Source organism: Periophthalmus magnuspinnatus, chromosome 16 (genome assembly GCF_009829125.3).
Source record: "Periophthalmus magnuspinnatus isolate fPerMag1 chromosome 16, fPerMag1.2.pri, whole genome shotgun sequence".
Taxonomy (NCBI): domain Eukaryota; kingdom Metazoa; phylum Chordata; class Actinopteri; order Gobiiformes; family Gobiidae; genus Periophthalmus; species Periophthalmus magnuspinnatus.
Window position 1 is genome coordinate 5,811,193 of NC_047141.1, and position 21,207 is coordinate 5,832,399.

Sequence of the window (21,207 nt, forward strand, 5' to 3'; positions counted from 1 at the left end):
ACATGCTCTCAGAAGCTGCAGTGTCATCATCATATTGATACTTTGCAGCTGATGTCATCAAAATTCCCTCAGGATGTGATGCTAAATGAAGGCACTGCTGTATCTGAAGCTCTGTTTCTCCAGTTAGACTTTAATCTGAGCTTTGTTTTTACACAATCTGATCATAAAGAACTGACTTAGCTGGAACTACATTGGTGAGCTGATTTTGTCCTAAAACTGTGTTGTCTAAACCCATTTTGTCTTGAGTTTTCAGACTTAAAACGTATCTGGCTGATATGTTCATCGTGCCATGCTAACTGCTGAACATTCCACCATAGACATACATGCAGTCTCCCCCAGCTCACTGCAAAGTATCAATAGTCTCCACCAGTGTTTGTATCAGTGAGAAGAACAGGCCTGCATCTCATTTCACAGTTCACATTTTATTAGTCACATTTGGAGGACATGTTTTTGTGCATGCAGCAGATTTCACATGGGACACAAACACCACACACTGGACACACACACACATGCTGGACACAGGGGCAGTCATTGGTTAGAGCTGTCCCGTGCTGCAACGTGTGGTCAGTGAGGAGAGCGGAGGACAGGAGGACACACACACGCACGCACGGATTCACAGTTTGTACCATGTCCTGCCTTTACAGATGTCTCGTGTTTCCCTGATGTGCTCTTATCATTTTGGTTCTAAAGTTTTAAAATGCATGTGACAGGTTTTCACGTTTTCTAATTCTGACTTGGTTTGGTGGGATAGCGCCTGTGGTCAATATGTATCATAGTTTTACGTCAGGTAAGTGTTAAGTGTTTGTGGAAAAAAGTATAGTATAGTATAGTATAAAAATAACAAGAGGTAGCAGTGAGTTCTCTATTTAACCTCCTGAGACCTGGTGTCCTCAGAAGAACAGCAACAAGAACATGTTCAATTTTGATTATTTTTAAGAGTTTAGAATATTTATTTTTATTTTAATGTATTTTTATTTTATTTTTTATTTTATTTATTATTTTATTATTATTTTTTTAATTTAATTTTTATTTTTAATTTAATTTAATTTTTATTTTTTATTTAAAGGCATATGTCTTCCTGCACCTGTCAATAGCACTTCAAATGAGACACATTGTTCCTAGAGGCACAATTGTTTCTCATTTCGTTTTTTTTACACTCAGAAAAAATGGCACTTAATAGATTTTGCAAATAAAGTCTTGCGAAAGCTCGGGTCTCAGGAGGTTAAGAAAATAAAGGTCCTATATATTGATTAGTAGAAACATAAATAGTGTTATCATTATGGTTGCTAGGTAACCATATGGAATCCAACTGGGAAGTAAACTCATAAGCTTCACCAAGATTAAAAAGCTAGAAAAAACTATGATTTTTAGTCAGATCTTATAGCAGACATATTGTGCTTGTGTCTGCTACATAGTTATAATCAATGACACCTGTGGCTTATGTTATAATTTGGACATTTTCAACCAATTGGGAAACTACGGAGCCCAATGGGAGCTGACGTCATCGTAACGTCATCACATCTATTTGTCACATGCTGTCGGCCCCTCCCGTGGATAGCTGCACGTCAAACTAGCGGGCCATGCATTTTTTTTTTTTTTACATCTGTACCAAAATGGCTACACATGACAATACCGAATTCTACGTGTATCGCAGATTAAATAAATAAAATTAGAGAGGGATATCAGTACGTCAAAGTGGGCAGTGAAAACAGGGGTTGATCTACAAAATGGCGTCTTGAACATAAACGATTAGAGATTGCTCAAACACGCACGAATCACTCCAAATATAACTTTGTGGGTGAGTAAATGTTGAGGGGAAACTCTGAAAAGTCCATCTTACAGAATAGGTCTGCTTTAACGTCGATGATGTTTACTCTGTTTAGTGAAAAGGGTCGTTTAACCTGTCATATGCACTTTAAACATCCGATACAGCTACCGTTGTGGGGGTTGTCATAAAATAAAAACATGCTTGCGTGTTGTGCTCTTTATGATAACTCTGAATGGTGAAAGTTAATGTGCATTTATGAATTCTATTAAGAGACACATTTTAATAGGTTGTGCTGACATTATAGAGAATGTGATGTCTTCTCATTTCAGATGGAGGGCAGGGGGCGATATGGGTGAATCAAAAAATAGGCTACAATGTCCTGGTGGTACATATTCTGCGTTTCAGTTTTCCTCTGAGTCTGGCTTATGCGTTCATACTGGAGCACCCTTCCAATTCAGAATTTCTACTTGGAAACTTATTTATGATTTCAGAGTCAAAAGCTGGATCCAAGTTAGAAATCCCTTATCTGGCAAATCCAAAATGATATCTTTCTGCCTCGAGCCAGTTTATTTCAGTGACGCAAGGAGATTCTCATTGATTCTGCTGGAATCCGCAGTGTTTTTCCAGTCCCCTGTGATATTTTGTTCCTCTTTTTGTTCCTCGTAAGCAGCCATATTTGTTTTGATACAGATGGACCATGTGTGTCCCTGATTCGCTAATCCACCTGTCAATCACGTCCATCTAAAGTCAGGGAGATTCAACATAACTGGACTCATACCTTCATAAAGTATTAGAGAAGTGTGTATTCTGGTTCCCTGACATACTGGAACACCCTTCCAACTTGGAAATTCCTACTTGGAAGCTCATTTCAGAATTCCAAGCTGGATTCAAATTGGATAACAAGTTTGAGAAGCACAGGACTTCTTTTGTTTCACGTGCATAGACCCAGTAATCATAAACAAACCCATTTTGACAGTTACCATCCTATTCCGCCATAGAAGTCTGACCTGTCCTCCAGCTCAATCTGTTTCTTTATAAAGTACTTATTGTTATGTCAGTGGAGCAGGTAGAGTGAGTTGGTTGCAGTCCAGTCCATTGATTTGTATGTTTCTTCAAATGAACCAACACACTTCTGTTTTCCAGACTTGGATTTGGTTTATACAGTCTGGAACAGGAGCTTAAAGGCTGCACCTGATTTTTCTTCCACGTATTTGAGCAAATTGTGTCTTGCCCCAGTACAGATATATTGTATAGGCTCCTCTTTGGTCTCTGAGAGTTGTGAGAAGGGCTTATAAACTCATCCTGGTGAATAATTAAGATGCTTAGAATGCATAAGGTAAGTGAGGAGTAATTTTACAAACTGTTTAAAATGAAATAGTTCTGTTTTTCACATTTTTAAGATGGTAAAAATCAGGTACAGTGTCTTTAAGTCACCTGTGTTACCTATGTTCCCACAGCCCTGTTCCCATATTTGCAGAAACTGTAGAAACATATGCTGTGGAAAGCTCCATCAGGGCCTGTGCTACACCAGTCTGTCCAGCTGGACCTGAGGCGTGTGCATGGTGCTGTCTGTTGTGCTTGGACCGTGCTGCTGTTGTCACTCTCTGATTGGTCATCCACAGAGCCAAGACTCAAGGGAAGGAGCTGGGACTGGAGGGAAGGAGCTGGGACGCATCACATTGATCTGAAGAGCTGTACGTTTACTGTGGGCTTTCTGTTCACATGCAGGTCAGAAAGTCCAATACTGAGGAGGACGCAGCGCTATGAGGGGTTTAGGTTCGTCATGAGGTTTAGTATTTAGCATACAAAATCATTCTACTTTGCACTCCTTTACTGTTAGAGTTAGGGGCTCAGGAGATCAGAGTAGAGCTGCTGCTCCTCCACGTCGAGAGGAGCCAGCTGATGGATCAGGCATCTGTTTTGGAAGCCTCCTGTACACGTCGCTGGAGAGACGTTATGGGCATATCCCCCAACGCCAGCAGGAGATCCAGCCAGGACATGCTGACCTGGGAATACTTTGGGATCCCTCAGTGGAGATGGAAGCCTGGGCATCCCTTCGTAGACTATTGCCCCATGACCTGGCCCAGAATAAAGAAGATGGAAGGCTACTTGCCTCTCTAAACGCTAATAGTCCATTGTGGAGGAGTTTTGTTGTGAAGGGATCATAATTTGTGTCTTTGCTGGTCTAAAATGTGCAAGTAAGCTTCTAAACATTGGTATTATTTTCCAGCAGTCTGTTTTTTGTCAAGTGCAGTAATCTTGTGCAGTAAGGTGTTCACATGCAGTAGTACTCCTTGTGTAACCTTAACCGCCATTATCTGAGTTTACACAATATACTCCTGTTATCATTGCAATATGCAGTTATTGGACTTTCTGGCCAGTGTGTAGATGAGAGACAATGAGCTGAAGCAAAGCCCTGGCCCTGCTCTGCTCTACCCTGTGCCCCTGTGCCTTTGAGCCAAACACCTCAGCCTCAGCACACCCTGCAGGACTCGTACATTCAGAGGTCACGTTGATGAGTGGAAGATTCAGATTCATGGTTACAGTGTGCACAGTTTAGGAGACAGCGATTTACTCAAGTTAAGGGTCCTTCAGTCATTTCCTCATTTCTCTTTTCTCTTATGACACATTCCTTCTTCTCAGGGTCGGGCTGTGTCCGAACGTCCACACTATTCCCTACTAAGGGCACTATTTAGGGGTCATGCCATTTTTACTCGTGTCCGAATGTCCAGGGAGTGAAAAAATAGTGCACTCACAATTTCCCAATGCGCAATGCACCTTGAAAAGAAGTGGGCATCGGTGATCACTAGACCGGTCAATATAGACCACAATGCATTGGGACAGTCACAAAAACACCAGCGGACAAGCACAGGTCTTTAACTGGACACAACACGACTGAATGAAGCAGATGAAGCGCTGGTTTATTGCACTGTTGATCCCTGATTATGAATACATCACTTAAATAAACCGTTGCTGTGTTGTTAGCGTTAGCAGCTTTAGCTTGAGGTGTTAAATAATTGATCATTTCTTCATCTCAGACAATCCAGTCCATTTATGTGAGATCCAGCTTGACAAAAACTGGTAAGGTTATTAATCCATAAATACTTAGGTTAATTGTAAATAAAATAATCCGGTTATATTGGAGTTTTGACTTTTTTTCATGTAGTGAATGATGGGTCAGGGGCAAGGGTGGACATTCGGACACAGCTATGGAGAATTTTTCTGTGCTGAGATGTTGAGAGCTGATAAGACTAACGCCTCCTGTTGGCTGGGTCGGGGTACACCAGGAAGCCGCTGAAGTTGATGTACTTGGCGTGGTTACTGTACGCTCCGAAGCCCTGGCTCTGGTGCGAGTACAGCCACACACTGTCTCCGCGTCGCAGTGACAGCATGAGGCTCTGACTCTGCAGCGCCCTCTGCCCGCGGCTGTCGTCATAGATCATGGTCTGCACCTCCATCTGGTTCTTCATCAGCTTCACCGACAGCCTTTTCTCCGGCAGCTTGCCCGCGTTAAAGGAGAAGTAGTAAACGCCTGGCACGCGGCACAGGAACACACCGGACGTAATGTTAAAGTCCCCGCCTATGTTCACGAATTCAGAGTCGAAGCTGATTGGACGGTGGTGTGGAAGACCCGCCCTGGTTACTCCTACGATGCTCTGGGTGCGTCCTACAGAGAAGGCGCTGCGGGGGTCTTCCTCTGGCTCCTCCTCCTCTGAGCTCTTGAGGCTGTGCTCTGTGCTCTCTCTGCTCTCTGCTGCCCTCTGTCTGTGTGCATCTGTCAGGGAAAGAAACAGCACCAGAAGGAGTCAGGATTAGGATTGGACTAAAGCCTGGTGTCCACTGCACGATTTATACTTATTAATACTTAAATAGGGGGTATTATGCAAAATATCAAGCTCATGACTGTAAGGTAAGGTCAGGCCACTCAAGACTGCAATGATGACTGAACAGTGCCATACAAACTCACCCTGACTGTCCCCTGTCCTCCCTGTCCTCTCAGTGTCCTCTGTCCTCTGAGTGTCTTCTGTCCTCAGGGTGGGGCTAGGGTCCAGCTCATTGGCCTGTGGAGTGTCATAGTCAGTTGACAGCCCCGGGTACAGGCTGGGGTAAATCAGGTACCTGCAGGGACAAGGTGGGTAGTTAGAGGGGCGGAGCTTGTCCTCCTGTGGACCATGTCACAGACTGTATGAGGAGTACCCGCTGAAGGTGGTGTAGTGCGCTGTGTTACTGTACAGTGCGTAACGTGGGTCGCCATGGAGACGCAGCCAAACTGTGTCTCCGAAGTCAAGCTGCAACATCACACTCTGGCTCTGCATCTGAAACAGTTCAAAGAGTCCAACATGTCCTCATTTATACACACAGAGTCCAACATGTCCTCATTTATACACAAAGAGTCCAACGTGTCCTCATTTATACACACAGAGTCCAACATGTCCTCATTTATACACACAGAGTCCAACATGTCCTCATTTATACACACAGAGTCCAACATGTCCTCATTTATACACAACATGTCCTCATTTATACACAGAGTCCAACATGTCCTCATTTATACACACACAGAGTCCAATGTGTCTTCATTTATACACACAGAGTCCAACATGTCCTCATTTATACACAAAGAGTCCAACGTGTCCTCATTTATACACACAGAGTCCAACGTGTCCTCATTTATACACACAGAGTCCAACGTGTCCTCATTTATACACACAGAGTCCAACATGTCCTCATTTATACACACACAGAATCCAATATGTCCTCCTTTATACACACTCATAGTCCAACATGTCCTCATTTATACACACAGAGTCCAACATGTCCTCATTTATACGCACACAGAGTCCAACATGTCCTCATTTATACGCACACAGAGTCCAACATGTCCTCATTTATATACACAATTCAACATGTCCTCATTTATACACACGCAAGGTCCAACATGTCCTCATTTATACACACAATTCAACATGTCCTCCTTTATACACACACATAGTCCAACATGTCCTCATTTATACACACACAGAGTCCAACGTGTCCTCATTTATACAGACAGAGTCCAACATGTCCTCATTTATACACACATAGAATCCAATACGTCCTCCTTTATACACACACATAATCCAGCGTGTCCTCATTTATACAGAGTCCAACATGTTTTCATTTATACACACACAGAGTACAACGTGTCCTCATTTATACACACAATTCAACATGTCCTCATTTATACACACACATAATCCAGCGTGTCCTCATTTATACACAGAGTCCAACATGTCCTCATTTATACACACACAGAGTCCAACATGTCCTCATTTATACACACACAGAGTCCAACATATCCTCATTTATACACACAATTCAACATGTCCTCATTTATACACACACAGAGTCCAACATGTCCTTATTTATACACACACAGAGTCCAACATGTCCTCATTTATATACACAATTCAACATGTCCTCATTTATACACACACAGGGTCCAACGTGTCCTTATTTATACACACAAAGAGTCCAACATAGCGTTCGGCTCCAGTCAAATGAAGCTCATCGAGGCTAGAGCAGTTATAGGGGTGCATTTGGAGCCATGTTCCATATTAGGAATTCCAATCAGAAGTATCATAGGAACCAAAAAGCCGGATAGCAACGCTGTCAGTCAAACCTGTTGCTAACACTAGCGCAAGCGACCTCGGGGAAAGAAGGCGCCTGATTTGTCTGTTAGTAATGTTCATATCTTGAGTTACGGACACAATAACAAGATACCGGGGTCGTGTAGGGTGGGTCTGTACTAACATTTTAAGACCAAACGACAAGCTTGCCAACAGCATTTACAAAGAGAGTTTTCCAATGTTTTCCGATGTAAAGTGAATAGGAGTGCCCCCATGCTCACTTCCTATTTGGAACACGGCAGCTAGCAGGTTAGTTATGTCCATTTATATATACAGTCTATGGTCCGCACCACGCCGACACCGAGCCCTGAGTGTCCATATTACAGGTTCACACACACCCACAGTCCAACACAGTAGACTCAACGTCCACAAAGAGTCCACTATGTCCACACCACATAGTCATGTCAGCTCCGAAGTCCACAAAGAGCCCAGAATATCCACACCCATGTCCCCACTATTCAATAAGTGCACCCTAATGTCCCAGGTGTGAAGAACGTCCACATTACAAGTCCACACACATTACAAGTCCACACACTCAGTTCAACACAACAGTCAATGTCAACATGGAGTCCACTATGTCCACACCACAGAGTCCAAAAAGTCCACACTCATGTCCACAAAGAGTTGATACTCAATACTGATTCCAATTCCACAATGATAAAAACAACAAAACCCAAAACATTCTTTGTTAAACAATAATCGTAATACTGTAACCCTTCAGTCGTCTAGGTTGGTTCTGTTGTGGTGGATCAGTGTGTACTAGTCTATGTGGTCTTATATTTGTTCTGATAAAGCTCAAGATCAGTCTAAAGATGTTCAGGAAAGGTTCACTTCAGTCCCGTGAATGTGACTTTTTTAGAATTGATACCAGCTCAAATGAGAATCTTGTTTTGATACTAGTTTTAGTAACAATTATCAGTATCTGATACTTTTGACAACCCTAGTCCAGACTCATCTTCACAAAGAGTCCTGAATGTTCACTGTCCAAAGTCCAGTGTCCCTGAGGTCTTGAGGACAGATACCTTGCGCTCGTCTGTGTTGTCTTCGTCGTACACGATGGTCTGCACCTCATTTCGGTTCTTCATCAACATAACGGAGAGCTCCTTGTGAGGGAACTTGCCCACAGTGAAGCTGAAGTAGTAGGCTCCTGGGACCCTGCAGGTGAACAGGCCCGTGTCCTTCTGGAAGTCTCCACCCACGTCCACAGTCACCTGTAACGGGATAAGCAAAAGTCTGAGTGAGCTGATGGACAAGCCAGAGGGGATTGTGAAAAATACAGGCCTGAGAATCCAAAAAGATGGGACACACTCTCTCATTCAGTATCTTTTTTCTTCATGTTTACTACATTTTAGATACATACGCTGATGCACAATATATGGAATTATGTAGAAAAGTTTAAAAAAGTAAATAACACAACTACATTTTTTAAAAATATATTTTATATTCAAATCCACACTTTGCTTTGTTGACAGCAAACCCTTGGCCTTCTCTCAATGAGCTTCATGATGAAGTCTCCTGAAATAGTTTTCACTTCACAGCTGTGCCCCTGTGAAGTCAAGAAATAGCAGAAGTGTAAACCAGGGTTCAAAGCAAATGTGAAGTCTCAAGTCTTGAGTTATTTTAAGTTTATTTTGTTTTTACTACATTTCATATGTATCATCCATAGTTTTGATGCCTTCAGTGAAAATCTACAATGTAAATAAACATGAAAATGAAAAAGAAACATACATGAAATCGTGCATTCAACCTTTGATTGATAGTGTAACTGGTAACACCGGCTTGTCTCTTATCTCTTTCCAGTTAAAGCATTAACATCTCCATGGAGACCAGAAAGGTTACATAGTGCATCATTAAAGGTCTCTACCTTTACATGGTGTCATGTTTCGGATCTCCCAGATCTCAATAACACATCTGGAGAAGCCGATATGTACTTGGATCCCCTCTTCATGTAACAGCACAATCCAGTTACATTGGGAAGAGACTAGGAGAGGCATTCAACTGCACTAAGTAATATTAGACATGTTTAGATGTTTACTCACTCATTTTAGATCAGCAGTGATAACAAACTACAGCATCTCCATGTGTTGTTTTGTTTTCATCCACTATGTTAAAGTGGAAGTAAAAGTGAAAAAAAAAAAAAAAAGTGTTTATTTGTTTGGACCAAATAACTTGTGGGTAACACAGTTTATGGCAGGTCTGAAAACCAAAATTCAACATAAATGAGATGTGGCTTATTTATTTTCTGATGTGGTTATATGTATAATAGCCATTTTATTAACAATTATAGCTAACAGTAGCTGATGTGTGAGAGAGTGGTGGTCTGGAAGTTCATTAGTGAACTTTTGCAAAACCAACTTTTCAGAGCTTTTGACCATGTTATAGTTGTTTCCTTCTCATTTACCCTCTGAAGTTGTATTTGGAGTGATTTCTGCATGTATGAGCAATCTTTAATTTTTAATTTTTTTAACCATTTTGCCAACCAACCCCCACTACACTGCTCTGTACTAAATTAATTCTCCAATTTTATTTTCTCAGTTGGTAATAATGCATAGGTTTTGGTACATTTGGTTCATTTTGGTACAAATAGTGTGATGTGCAGCTATCCCTAGGTGATGCCAACAACTTCACGGCTCTTTGTTGTGATGACGTTTATGGCAACGTCAGCTCCCATTGGGCACTGCAGTTTTCTAATGCAGAAGTCAGCTGACATTTTAGATCAATATTGCGATTTAAAATGTGCAAATTATAACATACTGATCTATGGGTGTCATAAATTATAACTGTATAGCAGACACAAGTGCAGTATATCTTCTTGAATTCATGTAAACAGTGGCCCTTGGATTCTCAGCCCTGTGTGTGTCCTGGCAGGTGGACAGGAGATGTGGTGGACCTGGTCAAAGGTGACGGCCAGGTGCTCCCCTCCTCCCTCCATGGAGCTGGAGCGGACAGCAGAGAAGGCAGACCGCAGACTCAGGTCTGAACACAGTCTGGAGAAGCCCCATGCCGCGGGGAGGGGCCACAACAGCAGCAGACCAATCATCACGCAGCAGGGCTGGGTGAGTCGACCAATCATCATCCTGTGTGACGCTGACATCATCACTGCAGACACAGACACACAAGTGGAGACTTTGAGAATGTAGGAACAAAAATGTGCAAGGATCAACTTGTGCTGTAAGAAAGCAGGCAACAATACCTTTAAAGAGGAGGTACTTTACTTCTATGGAGTATGAACTGCTAACACATAACATATTTAAATTATGTTACATTTTATTGTTACGAAAAATGCTGTATTATTTCAACGCTCAGAGCGTTTTTGACGCTCTGAGCCCGCCCTTCCTTTGCTCACCGTGTTAAGTCACTCCCCCTTCAGAGCGCTATAAGAACATAATCCGCAGACATCCTACTAATGAAACTACATCATGTTTTTGAAGTTTTTGTGTACAGTTTTGTGCCATGCTTTTGTATATTTATGGAGAATTGTCGTGTTGTGTGCGAGCATGGATTTTGTACCGCCCACAAGCGGAGCATTGTACAGAATCTTACGGCTAACTGTAAAGACAGTTTGAATAGGGTGGGAGAGATTACTCATACAGGCATGGACGACATCTAAAACCTCTTCAGGCACGTTGTTGATGAGGGAACAATGTTTTAACATGGATCCAAAAAGTTGAGTCTGCATAATACCCCCTCTTTTATTCAGGCAAAACAATAACATTGCATAAAGACAAGCAGGTGCAGTGCAGCTCTAAAGGAAACAATGACTTTAGCAAACAGCTAAATTGACGTTTCAGAGCTTTAAACCATGCCCACTGCTCGCTAGTGTGATGTGCAGCTATACATAGGAGGGGTCGACAACTACTCGGTTCTCTGTTGTGATGACATTTACTTCGACACACACAAGGGGCAGACCTCATGGTGCAATTTGCCAAACTGGAAGTCAGCTGTCTTTTGTTTCATTAAGCTGTTTTAGATCAATATTGAAATTCAAAATATAACATAATGATCTGCTGGTGTCATAGATTATAACTATAGAGCAGACACAAGCACAATATGTCTTCCTTAAATTAAAGTAGTATCCGTAACAGGACAGAAAATGGCTGCGTGTCCTCAGTGTGTTAAACAGACCGTGACAGAACCCAGAGCTGCAGAGCCACAGCCCCATGGAGAGGGTCTGAGCTCCTTCCATCTGCCCACAGGAGAGAGCCCACGCATGGGAAGCAGAGGAGGACCTACCCCTCTGTTCTTAACAATTTCTCTTTCTCATATCACTGTTGAAAGACTGAAAAAGGCTCTCTTGTCTTATTAGGCTAAAAATCGTAATATTGGGAAGTGCAGAGATGGGTTTGGTGACAGCGTGTGGAGAATCACAAGGAGCTCTTTTGATTTATCAATGAAAGCGTTTGAGCTGGAGAGGGACATCTAAAAATAAGGCTTAGTTGTATGTAGCGCTTTCCAGTTGGGCTGTGTGGTGTTTTGATAATTGTAATCGTTATCTGGACTGCATGGACTCTAAAACACATTTGAAAAGACCTTTCATAAAGACAGTGGCATTATAATACACTTTGTAAACGTTCTCCATCCAGAAGCCATATTTCAGCCTTTATTAGGTTGATAATGTACGTAAAAAATCTCACTGTACAACTGAAATAACCATTTGACCTGTCAACTAATTAACAACGTAATCGCCAACCACTCGACCACTGAAATAAGTCCTGGGTTAGACCTGGTTTAGTCCTGGTCAGACCTGGTTTAGTCCTGGGTCTGATCTGGTTTAGTCCTGGGTTAGACCTGGTTTAGTCCTGGTTTAGACCTGGTTTAGTCCTGGGTCTGATCTGGTTTAGTCCTGGGTCTGATCTGGTTTAGTCCTGGGTTAGACCTGGTTTAGTCCTGGGTTAGACCTGGTTTAGTCCTGGATTAGACCTGGTTTAGTCCTGGGTCTGATCTGGTTTAGTCCTGGGTTAGACCTGGTTTAGTCCTGGGTCTGATCTGGTTTAGTCCTGGTTTAGTCCTGGGTCTGATCTGGTTTAGTCCTGGGTTAGACCTGGTTAAATGCTGGGCTAGTGGTAAAGTTGCACTCTATAACTTTTCATTCAATCAATCACTTGTTTTTCACCGAGGGGCAATTGAAGCACATTGGCCAGTAACATACGATAATAATAGAAAGCTCAAACAAAAGTCTCAGAGCAGCTGAGGGGACATCAGATCCTGTGTCATAACAGTTTGAGGACAAAAGTGTCCCTCCTCTGTGTCCTCTGTGTTCTCTATATTTTGCATCTCGGGCTGGAGAAGGACATCTAATAATAATAATGCATAGTCATATATAGCGCTTTCCAGTTACGTCGCTATTTCATGTAGTATTCATTCACTCCAGAAACTGGTGGTGATAAGCTACTAGTACTACTGTAGCCACAGCTGCCCCGGGGTAGACTGATGGAAGTGTGGCTACCAATCTGTGCTGTCATCGCCACAAATTCAATCAGGCAATGTGAGTGTTTTAGGACACAATGACAGTGCTTAGCCTCTGAGATACAACATCAGTCATGGCCTAAATCTGTGTAGTACTCAGTGTAGTACTCAGACATGTGATTTGAAGAAACACTTCAACTAAGTTTGTGATGAGGACTCGTAACATGATTAACATGACGCAGCATTCAGCACTGATCCTGTGTTTTGTGGTTCCCACCTTCTCTTCTCCTCACAGTCCTGACATCCCTGGAGGAGACCCCCTCCCTTATACCCTCCATTGCATCCCATCGCTGAAGGTCTGAGGGTTTCTATGGCAACCATTCTGAAAGCAGCCCATATATTCTCTATGCTAAAATTTTATATTTTATACCTGCGAGGTGTTGTTTCCTCATAATAAACATTTGAGTTTGAGTAATCCTCCATGTTCAGTCCTTCATAACGCTCAGTTTCACCTGCTGATGTCATGAGGGGATGATCTCTGCCTTGACTTCAGTGACCTCTGCAATTGTGGCCCAGTGGCTCAGTAGTTGATGACATCACACAGAACTGCCCTGATTAGAGCCAGATGTTTCTGATTATAAATGCCTGGCTGCAGGGGCGGAGTTTGAAGTTTGCTAGCTGTTAGACCAATCACATTATTGTTTATACCTCCAGACCCAGCCCCTCGTCCCCCCTTACTCTCCCCTTTAATCCTCCAGGTACTGCCCAGTTTAGAAGTTCTATTTGTGATGTGGTGGAGAGCAGAGTTTAGGTGTTTAGTCCCACTTTAAGAGTCTGATCATTCAATGCTCTATTGCCTTCATATGAAGTAGGTCTTCCTAATTGCTAGCTGCTAATGTTTTGCCCTATTTAAACTCCTTTGTACCCCCTGTAAGGCCAAACAGGAGGTTTGAACGTCTTTTGGATCATGTGTAGTGTGTGGTCACAAGATAAAAGGATGGGTCTCTTTTTGTATTGCTGCTTGTTTTTCAGTTCATATAATTCAAATAATGGTGACTTTCCTGACATGTGTTTCTTCTCTTCATCATTCCCATACCAACACATGTGTGTGATAATCAGATCTGCATCTACAACTGATTGTTGAGACTGGCCACTCCCGTACATCAGTTACAACAGCACTTTGTCCAGTCGTGTGAGTGAACACAATAGTGCAGCACACGAGTGTTGTCTTACACAGAGCCACTATCAGCCCTTCCACCACTATTTTTAGACCTGCACCAATGTGCTGGAACTGGGACAAGACTCAAAGAGAACCTGTCTCAACACCTCACTGTACACCTGAATGTACCACAGAGTCAGTCTGAACACCTGCATGTACCACAGAGTCAGTCTGAACACCTGCATGTACCACAGAGTCAGTCTGTACCACAGAGTCAGTCTGAACACCTGCATGTACCACAGAGTCAGTCTGTACCACAGAGTCAGTCTGAACACCTGCATGTACCACAGTCAGTCTGAACACCTGCATGTACCACAGTCAGTCTGAACACCTGCATGTACCACAGAGTCAGTCTGAACACTTGCATGTACCACAGAGTCAGTCTGAACACCTGCATGTACCACAGAATCAGTCTGAACACCTGAATGTACCACAGAGTCAGTCTGAACACCTGCATGTACCACAGAGTCAGTCTGTACACCTGCATGTACCACAGTCAGTCTGTACACCTGCATGTACCACAGTCAGTCTGAATACCTGCATGTACCACAGTCAGTCTGAATACCTGCATGTACCACAGTCAGTCTGAACACCTGCATGTACCACAGAGTCAGTCTGGACACCTGCATGTACCACAGAGTCAGTCTGAACACCTGCATGTACCACAGAGTCAGTCTGAACACCTGCATGTACTACCAGTCTATTTTTGTTTTTGTTTTCTTTGTTTACTATTTTCTACATTTTAAATACTTGTTGAAGTATCAAATATATGAAGTAAGATATGTGGAATTATGTAGCAAAGGAAAAAAGTGACATAGCAATATTTTTTTTTATATTTTAGATTCAAATTCCTCACGGTTTCAGTCATGCCCTATGGAATAGCGAGACAGGTGACTGTTCCAAACCCACTTGTCTTGAAGGTTCTGCCAAAGCGTGTGGTTCTGGCTGCTCAGGTAATCTTTGTATCCTAATGTATTCAAATCCTAATTTGTCCTCTGCATTGACCCATCCTTTAATGAAATTGGGGCAACCTGACAAGAGCAGTGGGACCCATCTCCAGATCTTGGTCAGGACTACTTTAGCTGAAGGATTTGACCTATAGAAATCCTTCTCTTTATGTAAAAAAAACAAAGTCGGTTGTTTTGTGCAGTGGGACAAACTAAACGCAGCTTTAGCACCTCCCCGTCTGCTCCTGCTTTAAAAATAAAAACTGAACCCCTAATTCACTCACTACAAAAGTAGCCCTTCTTCTAACGTACCACAGAATCAGTCTGAACACCTGCATGTACCACAGTCAGTCTGTGGTACATGCAGGCCCTTATTACACTATTTTCTGATCTATGTTATAATGTTGTTTCCTCATCATTTTTTCCTCTTCATTCACACATGTTTAACACACAAACCCTGCATATTTAGGCTGAGTTTTTCTCTCAAACAGAAAACACTCACATACTGTTCTACCTTGTGATGTCATGTGGTAATACAGGAAGTGTGTGTGTTTTTAAACTCCACTCTCCTTCACTATAATCATTCGGGCGACTTCAGCTCTGGAATTGCCCATTTCTACTGAACTAAAGATAAAAGGAGCTGTTAACTTGAAAACTACTATTTCATGACATCACATTCAATTTTTGTAACATAGGACTTTGGGAGAAGTATTTCACATTTTATAACAAAAGTCTGCATTTGTAAGATATACTTTAAAAACTACACCCCTGTTTCCATAGAAGTATTTAGGCTTTGGAGCTCCCCCTGCTGTCAGCAAGAGGAATAAGAAATAGGAAAGTAAACAATTGAAGTTATTCCCCTATGAATGCTATACTAATAGAGACATGTATTTGTTGTAAAAACGTTCCTGTTTTTGTAAATGAAGAAGAAGAAGAAGTCTGGAGTTTTACCTATGACATCACAATTCGGGCCAAATGCAAATGGAGCATTTTTGAGGCTCCGAGAAAATGACTTTCAATGAATGGTTTAAAGAGGGCTATTATGCAAAATTAACTTCTTGCAGCTTTTTACCATGTTATAACATTCCCTCCTGAAAAATATACCTGGAAAGGTTTTAGATATTATCCATGCATGTTTGAGTAATCTAGTGATCTGTCCTGGGCCCTTTTGGAACCCTCCCTATGGTTGGCTGTAAGATTTGTCCAATGTTCTGCCCATGCTCCCACATCAGTACGTTTAAAGTAACCTCCTTGTCTTCATGCAATAAAATAAAATCTGTTTTATCCCTGAACAGATATATTGTAAAAGCAGACAGGAGCAGACAGGAGCAGACAGGAACAGACAGGAGCAGGTTGTAGATGCTTCTGGGTTTGATTGGTGTGTAATCTCTGCATCTGTCTCAGGCAAAACAGATGGAGCAGCAAACACACCAAAATAAATATGTTCGTTTCCATTGATGAAGAGGTGAAAATTATTTCTCACAGTGCAGACTTGAAATGACTGCTAACCACTCTGCCACTCACTCCAGAGGACACATGACTGCTAACCACTCTGCCACTCACTCCAGCAGAGGACACATGACTGCTAACCACTCTGCCACTCACTCCAGAGGACACAAGACTGCTAACCACTCTGCCACTCACTCAAGCAGAGGACACATGACTGCTAACCACTCTGCCACTCACTCCAGCAGAGGACACATGACTGCTAACCACTCTGCCACTCACTCCAGAGGACACAAGACTGCTAACCACTCTGCCACTCACTCAAGCAGAGGACACATGACTGCTAACCACTCTGCCACTCACTCAAGCAGAGGACACATGACTGCTAACCACTCTGCCACTCACTCCAGCAGAGGACACATGACTGCTAACCACTCTGCCACTCACTCCAGAGGACACATGACTGCTAACCACTCTGCCACTCACTCCAGCAGAGGACACATGACTGCTAACCACTCTGCCACTCACTCAAGCAGAGGACACATGACTGCTAACCACTCTGCCACTCACTCCAGAGGACACATGACTGCTAACCACTCTGCCACTCACTCCAGAGGACACATGACTGCTAACCACTCTGCCACTCACTCCAGAGGACACATGACTGCTAACCACTCTGCCGCTGTGTTTTGGAGCTCATTTTGAAAACGTCTCTGTTTTTGGCGCGGCAGATGGCACGAGACACATGGGAAGGACACAAACAAGGACACACCTGTTCAGCCACCAGCTCTGCAGCATCTACACTACACAAGGAGACAAGGGGACAAGGAGACAAGGGGACAAGGAGACAAGAAGGCTAGAAGACAGTGGGGAGGGAAGGAGGTAGGAGGCAGTGAGACTTACCTGCTGCTGTTGTGTGTGTCCTCTGCACTGATCAGATCGCTGTGTGCTGATATGAGCCTGTTATCAGAGCTCCGGATACCCCCTCCCTCTCTCTTTCTCACTCTCCTTTCGTCTCTCTCTCTCTCATTTTCTCCGTCCTTCAATCTCTTCTCTCTATTTCTCTCTCTCTCTCTCTCTCTCTCTCACATTCTCTTGAACTCTCCTTCTCTCTCTCTCTCTCACCCTCCCTCTCCCCCTCTCTTTCCCCCCATTTCTATTTCTCCCTCCCTTCCTCTCACCCTCTCCCACTTTCTTCCCCTTTCTCCCTTTTCTGTTTTTCTCTCTCTGTCTCTTTCTCTCTCTCTGCCTATCTCTCCCTTTTTCTCTCTTTCTCCCCCATCTCTCCCTCCACCACCCCCAACCTCTTTCCCCATCTCTCTCCCTGTCTCTCTCCCTCTATCTCACTCTCTCTTTCAAATACTCCCCCACACTCCCCCCCTCTGCCTCTCTCTCCCTCCTACTCTCTTTCTCCCCATCTCCCCCTGCAGCACCCCCACCTTCTCTCACATCTCTCTCTCTACTTATTCCCTCTCCCTCTCTCTTCTTCCTCCAATCTTTCTCTCCCTCTCTCCCTCCTTTTCTCTTTCTCCCCCTGCACCACCCCATCCTCTCTCACTCTTTCTCGCCCTCTTACCTCCCTGTCTCTCAAGTTCTCTCTCCCTCTCTGTTTCTTCCTCCCTCTCCCTCTCTCTTCCTCCTCTCTCTCTCTTCCTCTCTCTCTTTTCCTCCTCCTCTCTCTCCCCCTGCACCACCCCACCCTCTCTCTCCCCCTCTATTTCTCTCCCTCCTTCTCTTTTTCTTCCCCATCTCTCCCTACAGCACCCCCACCCTCTCTCCGCTATTCCTCTGTCCTCTGTTCTTTTCCTCTCTCCCTGCCCCTCTCTACCTTCAGCACCCCCCCTCCCTCTCTCCTCCCTCTCTCCTCCCTCTTCCTCTCCCTTTCCTTTACACCCTCGTTGCAGATCTACATCTTTGTGATCTGCTCCGTGTGTCCTGCTCTCTCTGAACAGTCCACTCTCCCACTGGGACTTGAGTGGACATCTTAAATATTTTTTCGTTAGTCTAATATAAAGCTAATACTGACCCACCTATTATTTAGCGTTTATGATAATAAAAGAGACAGGAGGACGTGAATACTAACATCCTCTATGGTAACTGTTTCCATGGTAACGCAAAGACCCTTCTCCTCCGTGGTCGTGACAACCGTTGCTAAGAGACAGACAACCCATGCTCATTTCAAAGGAGGAATAGGGACAGCATTGATTTGTTGTAGTTGCAGCGCTGGACTCGAGGGAACGGCTTTGAATGTTCCACCATTAAACCCTGAGAGCAGTGAAAGAGTGGAACAAACAGCACACATCCATCTCAATCTGCTCCATCTCCTACTCAGAACATCTCACTCTGCTCCATCTCCTACTCAGAACATCTCACTCTGCTCCATCTCCTCCTCAGAACATCTCACTCTCCTCAGAACATCTGACTCTGCTTCATCTCCTACTCAGAACATCTGACTCTGCTCCATCTCCTCCTCAGAACATCTGACTCTGCTCCATCTCCTCAGAACATCTCACTCTGCTCCATCTCCTCAGAACATCTCACTCTGCTCCATCTCCTCCTCAGAACATCTCACTCTGTACGGTGGTGCTACAGAGGCCTTCTGGGTGACACTTGTGTGCAGGTGTATGGGAGAAGCAGCTTTTGCAAATCCTCACGTGTTTGCTTTACGTAGTTTATAGAAGTTGACTGAATAAGTCCTATTTTTCCCTCATCAAAACGGTGCCTCCACATACAGGATACATGATGTAGGTGAACATGTTTTGTTTCTCAGAAGTAGTCAGTATCAAGAGTAGAATCATGAAAAGCCAGTAGTGAAAGACCTCGAGGGCTCATACAACTGCAGCTACATGAGGCAACCAATATTTATACTACACACGGCTTTTTCCTGTTCTTGGATCATTGCAGTTTCCCCATTGTGGAAGAAATCAGCTCTTCTCTCATGAACATGCGAACACTGTGGGATCTGCATCAATAGTGGTGAAAGTCTTTTATACTGTGGCCTAATCAATAATCCTGCAGTTTGCAGAGCAACTCTCCACGTTTAAGCTTAGCTCCCAAAATCCTCAGAGTCTACACATGGTGGGTGGATCTTGTGACTGTCCCTCAGGAACATGTTTCCAGTGCTCTGGCCCCAGTGGGGTGGAGTGAAAGGAGCAAAAAAACACTTTTTCACAGCCTTTTCTTATTGCCCTGCGTTCTGAATATTGAATTTTAATAGTTTGACACACTTCATTCAAAAGTGACATTTTCAAAACAGCTCACACAGAATGACTCTTCTTTGAATGATTTTAGCTCAACAGAATTCAACAGATGAATCACCAAACTCTGGTCATGTCTTTTCTGTGCTCGTTCATTCACTGGACAGTACAGCTCACAAACATTAAATACAGTTTTTTCAATCAGAATATTTTTTGAAATTTGATTTAGTTTGATCATTTGAATCAAACATGTGTCTGACTAGGACATTTGGAGCAGTTGTCATCAGCTCACACAGTCCTTAGGCTCTTTCTCAGAACACTGGACACAGCTCTCATTCACAAACACACATGATCATAGAACTCCATAGATTTCTATACTGCAGGTCTGTTCACACGTGCTTAAGGACTTTAGCCCAAACTCTGTCAGTTTTAATGTAGAAACTCAAACATAATAGTAAAAAGCAACTATTTGTGAGCACTCAAAATTTATCAACAAAGGATTTCACACATGAGTCAGTACCACGACAGTGTGACATCCTACGGTGGCCTACAGAGCCATATGTCCAATGTACTGTTGGTGTAAATGTTTTTGATTTTCCATAACACATACACATTATGTATGACAAATTGTTGATGTATTTGATGATCCAACATCTCTCAGTTTTCTTCAGCATAAGCATTTGGATAAAATATTATAAAACCATGTGCAGATCAGAAATATGTACATTTATTTTGATTCATTTTTTTCCAACAATGTTTGACTATATCAACATAAGACAGCTCTTCCAGCCCCAAATGCTTGTGTAAAGTGTGAACCCCAAAGGCAGGCTACACTACAGCCGTGCTTCTCTGTGCTCACTGTGAGCAGGACTAAAGCTTCTGAGCTGCTCTGTCAAACGAATGAAAGAGCACAGACACATGACCACAGTCTGACAGTTTAGATGGGAAAACTTTAGGGGACAATCTATCAGTTTGAATGAAAAACTGTATTTTGCTGCAATTAAATGGTGTTTAGGAAATCTTAACATAGTAGGGGATTCTACATGAGCTATGTGTCAAAGTGGGGGGAAAAACTGTAACTTCTCCTCATGTTGTGATTCCTGCATGTTCAGTTTTGTGCAGTGTTTAGATACAGACTATAGCACTTGCATAGTGCAATGGTAATCTGTGTTTAAGTAGTTAATCCTCGTGATTCTGCAGAAAGTATTTTTGTAGTTTTGATGTGAGAATTAATCCTTGACGATGGATATAAGTTTGTGCCAACATGAACCGAGTCTTTACTCCTTGAGTGGCAAGTTTGGAATTTGTGCAGAAATGTTTTACTTTAAAAACTGTAGTCCATCCATTGGTATTTAAATTTGTTTTTTTCAGTCGCTTTGACACATTGAAAACTGAAAATATCGCACAGAAAATCCTAAATAGTGTTACAGTTTTCATAAAGAAAATTTGATCTCAGCAAAATACAGTTTTAGAAAACTGAACAATCATCCTCCAAAACCATTTTCACCATGAAAACTCAGACTGTGGTCATGTGTCTGTGCTCTTTCATTCATTT

At 42.9% G+C, this 21,207-nt stretch overlaps 1 protein-coding gene across 1 annotated transcript; it reads right to left on the bottom strand.

The window, feature by feature from the left end:
• Positions 1 to 1,062: 1,062 nt before the first annotated feature.
• On the bottom strand, positions 1,063 to 17,386 carry c1qtnf4 (C1q and TNF related 4). The gene is made up of 6 exons (XM_033980754.2): positions 17,359 to 17,386; positions 10,328 to 10,536; positions 8,460 to 8,648; positions 5,966 to 6,084; positions 5,736 to 5,887; positions 1,063 to 5,543 (listed from the first exon to the last, which is right to left on the bottom strand). Exons 2-6 carry the CDS (start codon positions 10,532 to 10,534, stop codon positions 5,020 to 5,022), a joined length of 1,191 nt encoding a protein of 396 aa, XP_033836645.1. The 5' UTR covers positions 10,535 to 10,536; positions 17,359 to 17,386; the 3' UTR covers positions 1,063 to 5,019.
• Between the last annotated feature and the right edge of the window lie 3,821 nt (positions 17,387 to 21,207).

Excerpts from the sequence above, each read along its gene's own strand:
- c1qtnf4 (XM_033980754.2), bottom strand. The coding sequence starts at position 10,534 with ATGATGTCAGCGTCACACAGGATGATGATTGGTCGACTCACCCAGCCC. Across the intron at positions 8,649-10,327 it reads TGGCCGTCACCTTTGACCAG|GTGACTGTGGACGTGGGTGG; the intron begins GTCCACCACATC and ends ATCCCGTTACAG. Across the intron at positions 5,544-5,735 it reads GAGGACAGGGGACAGTCAGG|ATGCACACAGACAGAGGGCA; the intron begins GTGAGTTTGTAT and ends TTTCCCTGACAG.